The 19040-nt window shown below is 36.8% G+C and overlaps 1 protein-coding gene across 5 annotated transcripts in view; it reads left to right on the plus strand.

Annotated features, from left to right (window-relative positions):
- The window catches only part of nlgn1 (neuroligin 1), a 238472-nt gene that overhangs the window by 213621 nt on the left and 5811 nt on the right, over positions 1-19040 (plus strand). For all 5 annotated transcript variants that reach the window (XM_084394571.1, XM_084394573.1, XM_084394575.1 and 2 more), the window contains one exon: positions 16969-17181. In XM_084394571.1, coding sequence (XP_084250697.1) covers positions 16969-17181 — 213 coding nt within the window. The remainder of the gene's footprint in view (positions 1-16968; positions 17182-19040) is intronic.

A 19040-nucleotide genomic window follows, 5' to 3' on the forward strand; every position in this document is an offset into this window, starting at 1 on the left:
TTTCAAAAAAAAAAAAAGGTTTCTAAATCTTTTAATGGTAAATGATAATTGAAGCCAATTCAAAGTCTTTCCCACAGTAACTATGGGCAATTGTTTTGCAGGATGTTGGCATCCTCAACACTTTGGCTAAACAGCCAGTATCTGTTCTTAATAAGCTGATCAAACCCAAAGCAGTCCGTCTGGGCGTCACAGGAAGCCTCTGAAAGTATGTACAAGCCTGAAATTGGCACAATTTTTTGTACGTTTTTTCATAACAGAGGGGATTAATGGCCAGTGGGATTCCAGCAAAGGCCAAGCAGGGGGTTGATAGATCTTCTTGCTGCTCGGAGGCCTGGCTTGCCTGTTTTTGGCTTCAGATCATGTTGCTTGCTTAGTCTGTGTGGTTTTGTGAACCTGAAAATGTGCCCCAGGAATAAACCCTGTCCTCAGACCTTTCATCTGCATCTCACCACCAGCCCAGCTACCTCAAAGATTTACTGACCTTTCTTTGTGTGTCATTTTTCATCCATCAAGACGTTTTAAGGTGACATCGTCCTTTCCCCACAGCTGGTTTTGTATCATTCCTGGATGCATCTAGGGGTTGGGGCAGTTGTCCCGGAGAGTGAGATTTGTTTATAGATATGTGGTGTGATGCATGTTTGGTGAGGAGTCCCCTGTGAGCACTCGGAACTGCCACATCATTGAAAGATGCCAGTCTCCCAGCTGTACTTCTCATATCGGCTCACCGTTTGACTGTCAGCATTCTCATTCCGACAAAGATTTGGTCACGCTCAATGAAAGCCATGAGCTGAATCTAACAGTCAATGTTAATGGTCCCCTCATGACCCACCCCAGCACACATTCACCCGGTCATCCTGCTGTTTTACAGCACCAGTAAAAATACAGGCCAACTAATGAGGCATCTGCTTTTGTAAAATTATGTCTCTGTGGTTTAGGATTTTATGTTTGTATGCTTTTTAAATGAGCTTTTGTGAATAAAGATGAGGTAGTTAATCCGTTCACCACATTTAATGCAGAGTGCATGTCTTTCCATGTACATTTTGACTAATTATTAATAAATAATATATATTTATATATAAATAAAAAAAAATATATATATATATTTTTTTTTCTTCATATTTGTGACCCTGGACCACAAAACCAGTCACATGGGTAAAACATTTTTTAAATTGAGATTTATACATCATCTGAAAGCTGAATAAACAAGCTTTCCATTGATGTATGGTTTGTTAGGATAGGACATATTTGGCCGAGATACAACTATTTGAAAATCTGGAATCTGAGGGTGCAAAAATATCTAAACATTGAGAAAATCACCTTTAAAGTTGTCCATTTATGTTCGAGATTGTGCTGCATTCACTCGCAAAAATAAATGTTTGATATATTTACGGTAGGAAATGTACAAAATATCTTCATGAAACATGATCTTTACTTAATATCCTAATGATTTTTGGCATAAAAGAAAAATCGATAATTTTGACCCATACAATGTATTGTTGGCTATTGCCACAAACATACCCGTGCGACTTGTTTTGTGATCTAGGGCCACATTTTATTTAATTTAATTTCAATTCTCTTTTTTTTTTTTTATGAACTACCCATACACATCAGACATATGGGGATTTTCTGGAAAATCTAATAATTAATTCATCCAAAAATCGATATTTAAATAAATACATAATTGATAATAATTATTAGTTATTGATGAACTTTTGATGTTCATGACTATTTTGTTGAATCAATTATTATTATTATTATTATTGCATATAATCCAAATACCAAGTTTTTGCCTGAATTCCCAAGCTGTCAAATGGTATTTCACTCAAGATTTGTCTTTTTGAGTAAAAAATATTATCCGTTCCGATCTCAGACTGCATTTTACAGTATTCCTTTCAGTGAGTTATAAAGAGCTGGCCGACTGCGGCGCTCTGTGTGTGCATCTGTATGATGTGCAGAGGTGTGTCTCTGTGTGTGTTTGTCTGAGGTAATAAAGCCTAGATCTGCTGTTGTCGGGGTCTGAGAGCCGAGCCTTCAATGCGAGTTGTTTGTGTATCTCACATATTAGGACAGGTTTGACAGGCGGTCCCAGAAGAAGGTCTCTGTCTCTGTTTAAATTTTCAAGAGCCTGCTTGATTTGTGCATTTCCAAGCCTGCCTGAAGTCTTTTAGATGGGCGCCTTTGAAGCAACAGAATCCATCAGAATCCATCCATTTTTGCAATACTAATACAATCAAACGGGAATGGCTGCCTTATGATTCATTTATGATGCAAGAGCAACACAAATGTGAATTTGTGGTGCATCTTCAAAGAGTGGCAGGAGAAAGCATGCTTAATTGATAGATGTTGTTTTTTACTCTGCGACTGTTCCTTCAGGCACTGATTTTCAGGCGGTTCATTTTGTAGTGCGTCGTTGTGCTGTTTATATCTTTATACATTAGTATCGACTGTTTTCAGGTTTGTGTTTTCTCTGGATTGCTTGAAAGAAGATTTGTAGCCATTTAAGATGAGTTTCCTCGGCCAGTGAGATCAGAATATATTGTAGATGTTTATTATTAAAATGATCTTTTTTCTTTGTAGAGGCATTTGATTGTCAGACCAAAGTAGTTAACTTGTCAAAGTCTTTAGCGGCAACTTGTGACTTTGGCTGTTTAGGTATTCACTGCCGATACCTACTGATACTTGTTTGGCATGAATAAGTCTTCCGTTGATGTTGTTTTCTGATAGAGATTTGTTTTGGCAGTGATGTGCTTTTATTTTGCCCTTATCAGTTCCAGATCTATGGACAAACTGTCTCTGTTCATTGCGTGCATTGACAGAGATAAGAGAGTAACAGAAATCATTTGTGAAGAGGTTTTGTCGGTTATGGGTGTTGTAATTCAGCATCCATTACGTTAATGACTCTAGAAGTGCAATACAGAAGTCATTTCTCATTTACCAGTCATCCTTTCGTGTCTGTTACACATTTATTGATTTTTGTTTTTGTTACAAATAGAGTCATTCTATAGAGATGCTGTTGAGCAACAATTTTCATTGATATAATGGTTGATACATCAGCAATGGCCTGCTGTGTATCGAAGTGCTTCGTACTTGGAAAAGAAAACTGTACAGAGGTTCTTCTTTCAGTTTTTTAGTTGTTTCACTGAAGTATCAACTTTCTTATTTGGGCCTCAGGTGTTACAAAAATATGAAAAAATCTGACCGTTGTTGAAAGAAGTGTAGCTACAATAGTTTGGGGGTCATTCTAAAAGACATTTATAACGATTTTTATTATGAATGAATGTTGTTCTTTTGAAAAAAAGTCTCACGGTTTTCACAAGAATGTTGGGCAGCACAACTGTTTTCAACTGTAATAATAATAGTTTCTTGAGCATCAGCATATTAGAATGATTATCATGTGACACTGAAGACTGGAGTAATGAGGCAGAAAATTCAGCTTTGCCATCACGTAAACAGTTATTTTAAATTGTTTCATAATATTACTGTTTTACTGTATTTTTGATCAAATAAATGAGATTTCTTTCAAAAATATTTTCAAAATGAAATTGTACTGAGCCCAAACTTTTGAATGGTAGTGTACAAAATAAATGAATATAGCATAGGCTTCAATGACATGACATTCATTTTTGTTCTTATCTGTTAATTTACGTAAAAATACATTAAAAATGCAATTCTTACATACAATGACTTGAATACACTTCTATGATGAGCTTGTTTTTATGATTTTTTTTCTTTCTCTTAAGCCAGAGTAAAGAATGTCTCAAGGTCATGTCTCTTAAAATATTTGATAGTTTGAACTTTTTTTTAATAATGCAAGGTTAGTTCTTGATTTTCATGGTTTTGTAATTTAATATTAAAATAAGAAAACAGCTTACTTTTTTTTTTTAAATGGGTTTTAAACTAGTTTTTTTATGTCTGAGAGAAGAGTGTGTCAATGTCAACAAGTCTCTAAAAATAATTTGACCTTTTTATTATAAAGCAAGGTTAGTTTTAGTTACTTAATGATTTCCATTATAATTTAATATTAAAATAAATAAATAACTTTTATCTCGAAATTCTTTTATTTCAAAACTGTATATAATAGTAAATATGTTATTACAACATGACATTTTTAGAATTTCAAATTAAATGAAACTTTTCTTGAAAAAGGCAAAACATTTTTACAAAGACCTAAGAACTTGGTACTAGTTTTTATTTTATTTTTAATTTTTTAATTGTTGCATTTTTTGGGGGGGGGGGGGGGGGGGGTATAAAAGACATTCTCTATAGAGGACAGTCCTGAGACAGGAGGACAAAAAGACAAAGATAATCAGGAGACGTCTGTGGCACAGCAGTGATGGGTCGATAGTCATATCCAACTCATGAGTGAAGGACTGTGGGGCATTAGGACCCAGTGACACTCTGTGACATTTAATCTGGGAGGGTGTCAGAATGCACTTGTACTCTTTGTCGGCGCTTCACTGGCTGCAGGTTCAGGCACGGCCAAGAGAGTTCTGATTGGCTGGAGTGACTCAGGTACAGGCTTGAGCCGCTGAAGCTGTCAAACATGGTTAACCGCTGTGCCCCCTGAGATAGCATTCAATACTGTTCCCTTAACGTCTTGCATGCCCTCTCTGACACCTCATCTCATGTTTTTCTGCTCTTTCACCAAAAGCATCTGACAGAACTGACAGGAGTCTCTCCACAAACGTCGCTTTGCCAAACTGTGGGGGAGGACGTTTGGAGTTCTGGCATGTCCTGCATGGTTGTGTACAAATAATCAGGGATCATCGCTCTGGTCTGGTTCGTTTTTTTTTTAACGCTGATGCAATCCTCTAGTTTAATAATCTATGTCTGATTTAATCCCTTTAGTGCAAAAATTTGTAGTTTTTAAACCATTAACAGGAGTTGCGAAGATTGCCTGGAATACTTGATACTTGATTCTGATTGGTCAACCATAGCATTCTACAGTCACTTGACGCTAAACTTTCGCTGCGTCCAAAATCGCGTACTGTCTGAGTAGGTACTTCATTTGAATTTGAATTTCCTTTGCGACCGTTAAAAAAGTATGCTCTATATTATATGAATATGGGTAGTATGAGTCAGTATTTTGGACATACTACATCCGCCATGTTGTTACTGTCATATGACCTTTACTTCCATTCATAAATCCCCTCTCGTGACCTAGAGGCCTACTATCGTGGGATAGTAAAGTGTCCATCGAATGCGCACTTCAGAATCTTGGCGGAAGTAGTTGTTCATCCAAGGACTTTTTTCCTAATGTTTTTTGAACACTATGTATTCGGACAAACTACTCTTTTGGCGTATTGTTTTTTGCGTAGGCTACTAGACACACTGAACAAAATTATAAACGCAACACTTTTGGTTTTGCCCCCAATTTTCATGAGCTGAACTCAAAGATCTAAGACTTTTTCTATGTACACAAAAGGCCTATTTCTCGCAAATATTGTTCACAAATCTGTCTAAATCTGTGTTAGTGAGCACTTCTCCTTTGCCGAGATAATCAATCCACCTCACAGGTGTGGCATATCAAGATGCTGATTAGACAGCATGATTATTGCACAGGTGTGCCTTAGGCTGGCCACAATAAAAGGCCACTCTAAAATGTGCAGTTTTATCACACAGCACAATGCCACAAATGTCGCAAGTTTTGAGGGAGCATGCAATTGGCATGCTGACTGCAGGAATGTCCACCAGAGCTGTTGCCCGTGAATTGAATGTTCATTTCTCTACCATAAGCCATCTCCAAAGGCGTTTCAGAGCCTTTTCAGAGTACCCCCCACCCCACAGTCTGGTTCTGCAGAGACTGTAAACTTGAGGATGCAGGCATAGTTTTGTGGCTGACTGTCCCATTATTATGAAAGATAGTAGTGTAGCCTGAGATCAAAGCTGGTTTTGTTTGGTTTTACTGCAGTCTGGCAAGATGATCAAGTCAACATAATAAGATCAAAAACATGTTGAGGTTACTGCTATAAGTGAGCAGAGGAGATTTGGGTGCTAAAACACGTCCCTTAGGACACCCAGATCCTAATCTGAGTATGAAAGCTTCGGTTTGTTTGACTCAAAACTAAACATTTCTGATCGTTTGTAATTACAAAATATATTTATGGAGATGTGCTCAGTATCCAAGCTATGTTTAATGGCTCAAGGTGACAAAGTCGTCCACATTATGTCACATGAACCCCCATTTTGTTCATTTTATTTTATTTTCTTAATTTTTTGGCTCAGAGAGGATGCATTAAACTCCAGTGTTATAGATTTCCATGAAATATTTTCAAGACAAGATTGCAACAACCTACACGTCCCAGCATAAACGCTCACAAACCACTGAAATGAGTGAGGGTATTTGTCTCGTCCTTTGCTATGTGCTTATCACTGTCAGTCATCGCAATTTCGAGAGTGAATCCCGCATGGGTGGGCCTATGTTTTAAAGCGTGTGGCTGCTTGTCAAGCATGGAAACCAAAATTGTATTCAAACTCTGAATATATTATATTAATTATCATGTCGCCTCTTTGCAATCTCTAAAAAGCTGTCTCTCATTCATCGATCTCACAAAGTTCCGTTATATTAATTATTGAAGCTGGCTACACAATGAATCACTTATTTACATGTTTACAGTTTGTTAGAGAGGATTTGCCAGCATGCAGAACTCAGTACTAGACAAAAAATTGTAACTGGATTCTAACTCAAACACAATGTGGTTGGCCATTGCGTTCAAGAAATCAACAAACATGTCTGTGATTGCTCACCGCTGTGAACAAACGTTGTAAAGAGAGCAAATACATATACGCACTGGATTGTTTTCCAGCTCTTTTTCGCTAATATGCTATTTTTACGAAGAAAACAGTTGGTTTGGGCAGTCATGGGCAGCTTTTCTCTCTAAAAGCAATCAAAAGCAACAGCAGGTAGTGGTTTGAGCGAGACAAAAATCACAGGCTAGTATCTAGTCCGTCTCCCTCGGTCCAGAGTATCCTCTGTGCCTCGGTTAAACAGCACCCATAACTGCAAAAACATTAAGAGGCATCATGATTTTCTTCCTTTCGTTTTTTTATTCCATGTCTAAAATGGTAAAAATAAATAAAACTCGGAAAAGCCACTTTATTCTTGTTTTTGTTTGGTCAGTGGTAATTTTGGACCCTAGATGTGAGTCAGACTCAAACTCCTGCTTGATTGCCGCAACACAACTTATTGGAACACATTTCTCTAACCTCTAAGTAACAGCTATTTATTTATATTTTTTTCTGAAGTGAGCTGATATGTTGTGTTGACAGACAAAGATCGTCACGAATGCAGTTTTTTTTAAACACATGGTGTTTGGCTCAGCGGTGGGCCACTTTGACTGCAGACGGCACTGTCACCACTGCAGAAGTGAGATGACATTTTCAAAGCTGTGCGTTTGTTACGGGAGGGAGTGGGCAATGGGACTCGTCTCCACATCATCCCTTTCTTCGTCTGGGCTCATTAGTGAGACCTTGCCTCCAGGTTCCATGCAGGATTCTGAGGTCATGTATGGGTGTTTCTTCTGCTACGGCCACTGGGGTAGATTTATTAAAACTAACAGATTTCAACTTTTGTTTTGAAAGGCGAAGATCACATAAAAACTTTCATTATATTTTGATGGTCCCTTTAACACATTCTTTTGACAAGTAATGTTGCACCTACATGTCTACTAGCTCTCATTAGAGTGTTAGTAGAGTATTAGTAGACTGGTAGGGTTAGGGTTAGAATAAGTTGACAGGTGCAAAGTTACTTATAGTCTGTAGTATGTCTGTTGAAGGACCATCACAATAAAGAGTTAGCAGATATTAAGCAGACAGTCCACTAATACTGTAATGAGAGCTAGTTGACATGTAGTTGCGAAGTTAGGCTACTTAAAGTCAACAGAATGTTCAAAAGGGACCATCAAAATAAAGTGTTACCACTTTTTTTCGGGCATTCATCATATATTTTTGCTACTTTTTAAATGCCTTTCCACAGACTCTATTATCTTGGAATTCATACATATGCACTTTTGGATACTGATAGAGAAATTACATTAACTACTCAGTTTGAAAAGTCTTTCAAAGAGTTTACAATTCCAGAAGTTGAAGAAACACCCATATGTCTCTATCGCTGAATAGGGGAGGCCTTTAATAATTATCGACATAAAGAGAAATAATCTTAATAAAAAAATATCTGGATGTACTCTGTTAGATAAGAGTACTTTCCACCTGGAAGACAGCACTCAACTGCACTCTCTTGCTCTCACACATGTCAGAGGAGAGGAATATTTCCAGGATGTGCACTGGAGAGGAGCAAGAGGGAAAAAAGATGGAGGGCTATCTTTAGACTCTCACTTCTTATGAAAAGGTTTTATTCTCCCGCTCGCACTCACTCACTTTCCCCATCCTGCTTGGAGTGTTTGTATGTGTGTGTGTGTGTGTGTGTGTGTGTGTGTGTGTGTGTGTGTGTGTGTGTGTGTGTGTGTTAAACCCGCAGAATGCTGTTATCTGTATGCAAATGTTGTTCTTTTCTATGGAAAGGGAGCTGGTTAACAATTCAGATCAGGTTTTGAAGCAATGCAACTACCAAGAAGCACATTTCAAAGAAAGCTGTGCTGCAGTTTGGGGCTTTCATGTATGTTGCATGGCAGTATTTTAAGAACAATTATTGCATCCTGTTGATGTTTGAACTTAGAGATTGTGCTCTGCAATACGTACACAGAGCTATTTTGTTTTGCCACCTGTGAGGCATATGAATGACATTCAGATTCAAAATAACTACTATACAAATGGATTATATTAAAGCAAATGAAAACTCTGTCATTATTTACTCACATTTGCATGCTGTTCAGAGGAACACAAAAGGAGAGTCTCTGAAGTGTCTTTTGTCCACACAATAATCAAAACATGGAAATAATAGCATACAGGAATTTTATTTTTTTGGTTGAATTATTGCTTCAACATTTACATTTATGGACCTTTAACAAATGTATTGCATGGTACTTTGTAATTATACATCATTTTCAACAATTATCATTAGCATCATCTTCAGTGCTAATAAAAAACTGCTCGAATTTCAACTAGTCTCTTGCTGCGGAGACTGGTGGTCAGAGATTAAATGTGCAACAACACGTCACAAATAAAACCTCATCAAAGCCTTCCAATTACCGAAAAGGGTAAACACTGGCTTGACAGATAATGTAACAGTTGAATAACGTGTTGTGCGATTGTGGTACTGTCATTAAACTCTTTTCTTCTATAATTTAACTCAAACAAGCTCTTGAGAAAGGTGTCCACAATAGCAAGGTCTTCAAAACTGCTTGAAAATCAAGCTTTTAATGTTGTTTATATGTCTATGTGGTGTTTTTAATATGCTTTAAGATAAACCCTGTACAAATGCATCATTCATTTTGTAATTTGCTTATTCATAGAGCCACGTATATACTAAAGGCAAGGGTGTAGAGTTACATTCAAGCTGTTTTATTAAGGCATGCAGATTTTTTTTTTTTTAAGGAAAAAAACATTTAAAAATGTAATTTTGGTGATCAAGATAACTTTTAAGGGATACAATTATTGACTGCAGGGGGACTTTAAGCACCTCATAGTACCTGATACTTTTAAAAACCTGATTAAAAAGTCCCCACATTTGTATTTTCATCCTTGCTGGATGCATGGGGGCTGTTTAATCCCTTCGAAAACCTGAACTTGTTCCACAGAGGTTTTTTTTTTTTTTTCTTACCTAGGTTTTATTTTGAAAATGTGTATAATTTATGAGGTTTCATGTTTATTCAAAGCCATATTTTATTTAGCCTTTAAATTCCATTCACTTGTATACATAAAATAACAACTCAATCCATACGGACTGCTGGTTGGTGCGGTTTGTGGTGTTGGCTGCAGATTCACAACAGTTGTTTGGCCCTGTCAGAGGATGCTGTGCATCCCTTAAGCAAAGTTAGCGAGGTGGAATAAGTGAAGTGCAAGTATTTACATTAGCCTTCATTAAGCTCCCCATGCTACTCAGCAAGCACCTAATCTAATTAGCACATTACTGAACCCTTAAACGGCACTCCCACATCAGACCATAGGCTCTACTTGCCAACAAATGTTACGTCATGCTATGTTACGTCATGCTATGTTACGTCATGCTATGTTACGTGCTATGTCTGAATTATTGGTAGCACTTTATTTTACAGTCCTGTTTCACATACTGTATACATGCTGTATACTTATGTAGTAATTACAATAACTGGGTAATAACTAGGTACCAGTCCTGAATATACCCCTAAACCTAAACCTAATCTTAACCCATGTAGTTACATTATATTATTCAGTACTTTCTTGGTAAGTACACTGTAAGTACATTGAAAGTGTATGTGCTGTAAAATAGAGTGCAACCAAATTATTTTATATTAAGTGCTACATCTTTGTTATGTTATGTCTGAGTTCTGTTTGTTTTTGTCATGTTTTATTGTTATGTTACTGTATGTTACTTGATGTGGTTTATGTAGTTACTTTATCTTGATTACATTATGTATAGATTATGTTGTGTTAGTTTATTTACTGCATCTGTGCCACAGCTAGTTTGTTACGTCTGAGTTGTGTTATGTTATGTTATATGTTGGTTTGTGTTTATGTGCTGTGTCTGGGTTGATGTCATGCATGGGTTAACTTATGTTATGTTTTGCTTTGTTATACTGTTAATGTGGTTTGGTATGTTATGATTCATTATGCTTTTTAATCTTTTACAATGTGTTACGTGATGTTATGCTACATTTTGTGACTAAAATGTTTATTGAACTGCAATTGCAGTATGTTCATCCACCTTACCTTACCTATAGAAGTCATTTCATTTACTCAAACTCATCCTCCTTGGAGAGGAGGAAAATAAAAGGAGATGGATTTTTTTCTAGAAGACAGTGGGTTTCTTTAATGTAATATCCCTATGAAAAAAATAAATAAACGTTTGAATAAAATTCTGTGTATTTCGCCTTGAGCAGCAGTTTTCAGGTTTCGGATTCTGCATATCAAAGCAACGAAGACAGGAATAGGTCTGTCACGTCAAATTCGGTCGGGATCCTGGAGTGGTTACTGTTGTTAGCCTGTGCCAACCTTTAGTGTATTAATCTCCTTTGACAGAGACAATGCTCAGAGCCAGTAATTCATACCATCTGTGGTCACTGTACATTACTTCTTAATTATCAGCATGCAGTACAGCTAATTACCACTTGAGGCAGTGACTCGGTCTTGCCATCATTTTAGTGACTGTAACCTTTTCAAAGCAACTTCTGGCAGTTAATTTCATCGCCTCTTGCAGTTTTGAAACTTGCGTTCTCAGGTGCCAGCCCGTGGTATGGGAGCAGATGGCATCTGCTTTTAGTCTTGAAGTCCCTGAAATGGATGATAATTCTGCGATGGGAAGGGAAAGTATGAGGTGTTGTCACACTGTAAATATTTTTAGGGACACAAATACAACAGGAGGGCCAATTTGTCTCACTGCTGGGTGAGTAGAGACAGAACAGACAAATAAAGCGCCAACATTCCTTTTTTTGGAGAGAGACCGAACTGGCAAATGTTCTGATAATGCAACATCTCTGGAACTGATCCTACTGCTGCAGCCTCTCTTTATTTCTAACCCTGAAAGGAATGTACAGTAATACCTTTTTCTCTTTTTGTCACTTCTCGCATTGCTTTGGGGGGATCCAGTTTTCCTTCTTTTATTTCGTTGATCTTGATCTTTTACCTTTTCTGGCCTTCTCAAGGCAAAACCGAGATTAATTTAACATCTCAAACCTTCTGCTAGGGTTCCAAAAGGAATTAATTTAAGTACATGGCACTTGGAACTAAGCCGCTCTGTTGCTTTTTCATCTATAGTTCTGATTCCACTTTGTTGGCCAAACGATAGCATTCTGATTCCATTTTTATTTATCTTTTTGAACCATTCTCAATATAGCTTGCACTATAGGGCTTCAGGTTCTTGTAATACGCACATTGATGTGTTTGAAAACTTTGCAAAATGACGCTCTTTCACTTTTTTGATGTTTTAAAGATGTTACTTTACAGTATTTAAATTTCCTGATTTCTGTTATGAGACAGGGAGTGGATTACACCTCCATTAGCATATCTATGAGAGGAGAGGGTGGTTATCATAGACCAACAACATCCAAGGTTTAACACTGTATTTTAGTGTTGTTATACTTGTTATACAGGAATAACTTAAAATTAAATGTTCACTTTTTATTAAGTGAGTTGTGCTTCACTTTTGCTGTTTAAATTTGATGATCATCTGAGGAAGGAACTGTGAAGTCATCAGAACTTTGTATTTTGAGAGGATGGATGATATATTCCATCCTCCTTCCAAATTCGATTTTTGCCAATTCGATTTCATTTCCAATCTGTGTTCAATCTTTAATAACCAAGAGTATTGTGCATTCCTAGTAATATTGTTGTATTTCCAATCCTGCTAGCAGCAAACGTTCTCAGAACTTTAGCTAACATTGTGGCAAGGTTCTCTTAAAGTTATGAATAAACGTTTTTTCCAATAATTAAAGGCAGGGCATTTGATGTTTTTTGTTATGCTGGTTGAAAGTCTCTTCACATCCTGATAGCAATCACTAAGTTAAGTGGTCTAAATATATGTGTATATATATATATATATATATATATATATATATATATATATATATATATATATATATATATATATATATATATGAACATCCAACTAAAACCTTCCACAGATGAGATATATATATCATCTATGGAAGGTTTTATTTGGATGTTCATCTAAAAAAAATGACATGTTACTACTTGTTTTGGAATGTTCAGAGAGCGTTCAACAGTAATGTTAATATTTGAAAAATGCTAAAATTTAATGTTACTGTTTGCATAATCTTTTTCTTTTTTTTTTTAAGTGATGTTTTGGACATTCAGAGAACATTCGGAAAATAATGTTTTCATAACTTAATGGGAACGTTAGCAAAACGTTCTTAAAACATATTTTTGTTAGCTGGGAAGGTGCCATGGACAGTGTTCCGCTGACCCTGAATCTCATTGAAATGAGCCAATAACGCTTATACAGCAAATCCAGAGCACTCCTCTCGTTGACTACTGTGCTAAAAATCCATGATTATTGCCGGTCTCATTAAAGCGCATTGTTGTGAATCTGTTTTCTCCACATTGTACCAAATACACGTCCATTCACAAGCCCTGGCTATTCACTGTCCGAGCCGAGGGAGGCCCTTTTGTTCCCCGTGATTGGATTGCACCTCTCTGCATGTATGAGGATGGAAAGCGGGCCGCCGCCTGCCTGTGTTAGCAGCCAAATGTGCTCACGGCTCTGCGCCGCAGGCATGAGCACCTGACAGCCTGCCATTTGATTGCTAATCATTTTCGAGCCTGTGCCTGGTCTTTTTTTGATTCGCTCTGCACACTGCCTTGGCTAAATGGAATCAATTAAATGCGTGCTTGTATTCGACGGCCACTTCCAGGAGATCAACTTCTTGATGTAGCAACACAACTAGATTAATTAAATCCAATAAAGAACTCAATTAACAAAAGGAAGGTAGCTGAGGAAGGGTCAGATGGATTTGTGTGTGTGTTGTGCGTGTTGTGTGTATATGTGTGTGTGTGTGTGTGTGTGCGTGCGCGCTTTTCAGTTTTATTTCTAGTCGTCTGCGACTGTAAATGAGCTTTCTGTAGAACACTTGTTGTGTGGCTTTATTATTTTTCATGTGTTCTGGGACTGCGAGGGCAATTACAAGACTCAAACAGTCGTCTATTCACTGAACATACACACAATCAGTATTCCACAAGCACCCTCAGGATGTACATATATTCCCAGGATAAGCTACTGTAGTGAAGTAGTTAGTGACTAGTTTTCCATTAAAACGCACCACTGGGTTAGTTCTGTGTAATCAAATTTTTTTCGCTGACATTTGTAATATATTGCTACAAACTATTTTAATTTGAAGGCACTTAAGTGGAAGTCAAGGGGTAAAACAACAGTTGTATTTTCAAGTGACCCAAGAGAGCTGCGGTTCCACTCGCTGACCAAACCAAGGAAGATCAAACCATAGCAAACTTTAAAAAAATAAAATAAAAAAAGACAAGCAGTGTAATGTTGATTAATGTAGTTTAGAGTTAACTACACTGCTAGCATACAGTACAATAATAATAAACATAGTGAGTTGTCTAGTGCCTACATAGGCAACTACTCTCTAAGGCAGCATCCTAACTGAAACAAAACCTTGCAACTGACTTGATTTGGAAAGGTTTTCTATGTTGCAATGTACTCTGTATGTCATTCAAATAGCATTCCTCACACGAAGCACACATGAGTGTCTACTCACCACTGAGTTCAGTGGAGTTTGCTGTTAGCATGTTGCTAAGCTAACAACAATAAACTATAATAATAGCATACAGGAGTATTGGGTAAAATACTGCACTTCTTATCAGATTAAAATATTTTTTTCAAATCTTGTTTTAGTTTGAATGGGTTTATAATTGCCATTCATCTATGGAAGTAAAATAATGACAAATGTTTTTGAAACAAAAAAGCTTGTTGAATTGCACTACTTGAAAAAATATGCACTGCATTTACCTTGCTTGCATTTTAATGCATTGTATTTTTAGGTCTTGCATTTTTATGGGCTGAAATTCAACTTTTTTTTTTTTTTTGCTGTGAATATTTCATTTGAACACATTTCACGCACGTTTTCATTATTAAAAATTCAATAATCCATTCTGTTTAAAATTACAATTACCTATAATAATCGACAGACAATTTTCGGTTCATTTTATTTCACTTCACAAATTCGCTTCAGTGGTTCAAATTCGACCGAAAATTCAACATTTGACATCCAGGAACAGCAGGAATATCAGTAGATTTTTGATATTTAATTAAATAAACGGACAAATCATGTGTACATATTGCTATTTTTTCAGTAGGCCTTACCGCATTTAATATCAACTATCTAAAAAGTGTGCATCATGCCCATTGACTGTAAAAAAGATGGACGACGCCCCTTCACTCTCTTCCATTGGTGAAAAGTGAAGCCGCCAAAGTCCTAATATGGCGCTGACATCTTGCGCACATTTTGGACCTGCTTCTGCGCAGTAGAGAATGCGGGACCCGAGTCTGCGCAGTAGTGAACAGGAAGTAAAGCCCCGTAAAGTAAAGGTCCTGCCCTCACTCCCTCAGAAACGGTTAGTACAAAGTTTACTGTGTTAAATAAACAGTTATGGACATGTAGAAATTAAAGTTGAAGCTTCAATCTCCTCCCGAAAAAAAAAGAAAGAAAAAAAAGTCCATTGGTGCCTCAGTGACTACTTTGCTCAGAGAAGCTGTCAATCACACAGATGTCAATCATGACGTCACATTCACATTAAAAAACTAACAGTTAAACTTAAATCAGCGTAAACTTAAAAGACGACCTAAAATGACAGCAAAAAATCTTTGAAAAAAATGTATTTGATTGTTTAGTTTCCATCGTGTCCATTAGACTTCATGGGGAGGCGGGCTTTATGTGCTATACTGGGACCAGCCACCAGGGGGCGATCGAGACGATTTGGCTTCACTTTTCAGCACTTGTTTGATTATGCCTGACACCTACATGAACAATTTACAGTTGGTTTTATGACTGCAAGCCATTCTCTTCAAATGCTATTGAAGTTAGAAATGTGTACCAATGTCGTATGTCAAGACTAAATGTACGAGTGTCAAGACAACTTTATGCCAGTATTGCACTGGGAATCGCTTAGCGTGAAATTTTGCGGGTTACGTTCATATTCTGAGTCTGCTTGCCTGTTCCTATATCTAGTATAGCCTACATCCCCAATAAGGTGAAAGTTTGGTCTTTTATATCACTGTATTAGTCCATTAACTGTCCTGACCGCAGGGGAATCCTGGAGAATGAATCCCCAGCTCTGCAGCACAGCGAAAAAGTTATATATATAAATATACTGGCCCTGATAATCATCACAAATACTTACCTCTTGCTCCATTTCTGTAAATCCGTTTTCATTAATGAATGACTCTCTCACTCATTGCTCTATAGTTTTCTTCGTCAACAGCCGCTTGCGCCCCCTGCTGGTGAGGTCGACTAACAGCTATGGAGATTATCAATCGGCAATCCACTGATATTCCTGCCATTCCGGATGTCAAATGTTGAATTTTCTGTCGAATTTGTGAAAGCGAATTTGTAAAGCAAAATAAAATGGACCGAGAATTGCCTGTCGAATATTAGGCTATAGGTTGTATTTGTATTTTTAAACAGAATTAATATTTTGGAAGTGAAATCTGAAAGGTGAATATGGATTATTTAATTTTTTATAATATTCACAGCTTAAATATATAATCATGTTGAATTTCAGGCCATAAAAATGCAAGCCCTAAAAATACAATGCATTATGCATTATTTTACTTCCATATTCATCTTACTTCATCCTCTAGCTTAGATTTTTTCAGAGTTTGTCACATGTGCATTTTGGGATTGCCTACTCTGCAAAGGATATATGTAATGACTTAGAATTTGACCAAATAAAGGTATATTTCTATAGTCCACTAAAATGCAAACTACATAGGGTGTTCTCTATGTTTTGGATTCTCCTTAAATTCTGTTTATTTGATATAATTTAATTTGTACTTTTTTTAATAGGCCCAAAATAGTCTATAAAATGATTCTCATTCAATCAAAAAAGATTGACTGTGCTGTCTTCCAGGGGAGGAGGAGCCAACAGTGATACACAAGAAATAAACCACTATTAAAAAGTGTTTACATCCGGAGGTGAACAAGTGTGATAACATTTCATGGATGTTAAAAAAAAGCATTTGGAAGGAATTTTTTTTTTCTTTAGAAATGTCACTTTCTCTGATGTATTTTCAACTGCATTTTGCTTTTGAATATTTCAATAGCTTTCGATCCTTTTATGGGTTTAAAGTTGCACAGCAATGCATCCATACACTGATTCGATTATGTCTTGTTTCTGCAGGTTTTTTGAGCACAGGAGACCAGGCAGCCAAGGGAAACTATGGACTTCTTGATCAAATCCAGGCCCTGCGCTGGACGAGTGAAAACATTGCATTCTTTGGGGGTGACCCTTTACGCATTACTGTTTTTGGATCTGGGGCAGGGGCCTCATTTGTCAACCTGCTGACTCTTTCCCATTATTCTGAAGGTAACCGTTGGAGCAATTCAACCAAAGGTACAATTCAGAGGTTTTAACTTTTGACAATTTTTGTCTGCATGCTAAAGCTGTTTGTGTTATGTACTCATATAAAAGGTCTTGTCTGTTGAAATGGCTAAAGTTCATCTTGGTGTATTCATTTTAAAATTGAATTTTCAATCTTAATTATGAAAAACCTGTGACAACCGATTAGCTATTTATTTAGAGCAGGGTTTCTTAAACTCGGTCCTGGAGGGCCACTGTCCTGCACAGTTTAGCTCCAACCCTGATCAAACGCACCTAGCTGTGAGTTTCTAATGATCCTGAAGACATTGATTAGCTTGCTCAGGTGTGTTTGATCAGGGTTGGAGCTAAACTGTGCAGGACAGTGGCCCGAGTTTGAGAAACCCTGATTTAGAGTATTGCAACTGGTCAAATAATAATTATAAAAAAACACTGATCACTAGGGCTGGACTATATATACAGAATGTTCACATAAATATATATATAGATTGATATCAGTTGTTTATGGAAATTATATTTCCCTGGGTCGTTTCATGTTCCCATCTTTATTTAGTTGAGTCCATACACATCACCAGGCACGCCATGAGCACACTGTCCAAATACACCATTTACCTTCCATTGGCACAAAAAGGGTAAATACATTAATTCCATTTTGAGTCTCTCTGCTTGGAAGATTGCTTTGTGAAGAGGTCTCCTGGCACAACCTCCTGCTTTAAGGTTGTCACTATCATTCAAATGAACCCAGAGACACTTTTGGAAGAGACTTTAGTGTGCCATGCGATTACTTTTCCCTGAGGCAAACCGTGCACTGCTTAATCTTGAATAATTTTTATATATTTAACATTTTCCTTTTCTTTTTTAATTTTAGCAGTGTATCCATTCTCAAATATATTTGTCTGTTCATCCAAAATTGTCACCGTTTCGTTGAATTGCGAACTGAAACATCCCCTTATCTCCATTTCATTTCCATGTGTGTTTTTATAGTTTTTGTCTTCTTTAGTAAGAACATGTTTTTACTCATAACTGCACTGTTAAGACTGAGATCCCAGGGGTTGTCATGGTAACAGAGTAACTCAATTTTCCTCTCTCTTGCTCTTTCTATCTGTCTTTCTCACAAGCACACACTTTCTCTCTTGCTCACTCACTTGCTTTTTTTGTCTTAACGTTTGTGCATGATATCTGCTCCTCTTTAATGGTATGGGTCAATTCTTGACGTGTATAGGTGAAAGGGGTTTACAGGGTTCAAACAGCTATTTACTGTTAATGCACTGTAATCAAAATTCTTGAAATAGTCACAATTCCCCCTTAAAATTACACATCAAAGGGAAATATTGATCAGCTCGGTGTACAATACAGGTTCATCAGCATTAGCATGTTGACTTGCATGGCATCTTTTCCCAAACCATTTAAGATTTTCATAAAAACAGCTAAACCAAGATTTGCTCCAGATTGCATTCGGAGGTGCACATCATGTGAAAATAGCCTACAGTGGGGTCCAAAAGTCTGAGAACACACTGAAAATATGATATTTTTTTCCATATAAACTTGAAATTAAAGCTTAATGTTTAAGTTTAGGATTTAGAAGGAAAAAAAAATAAACAAAGAGTGATTATTTTTATCTCATTTAATATCCCTTGTTTTTGTATATATATGAAGAGTTCAGATGCAAAAACCTCTAAGTGCCATCTGAAATTTGCTTCTAGAATGATCATTTTTATCAAGCTCGTTTAAGTTCAGTAATTTCACTTAAATGACAATTAATAGGTAATTTTCATTGCCATTTAAGTGAAATTACTGAACTTAAATATACGAGTTTCATAAAAATGATCATTCTAGAAGACAATTTCAGATGGCACTTAGAGGCTTTTATAATT

Source organism: Rutilus rutilus, assembly GCF_951802725.1.
Source record: "Rutilus rutilus genome assembly, chromosome: 22".
Classification (NCBI taxonomy): Eukaryota; Metazoa; Chordata; class Actinopteri; order Cypriniformes; family Leuciscidae; genus Rutilus; species Rutilus rutilus.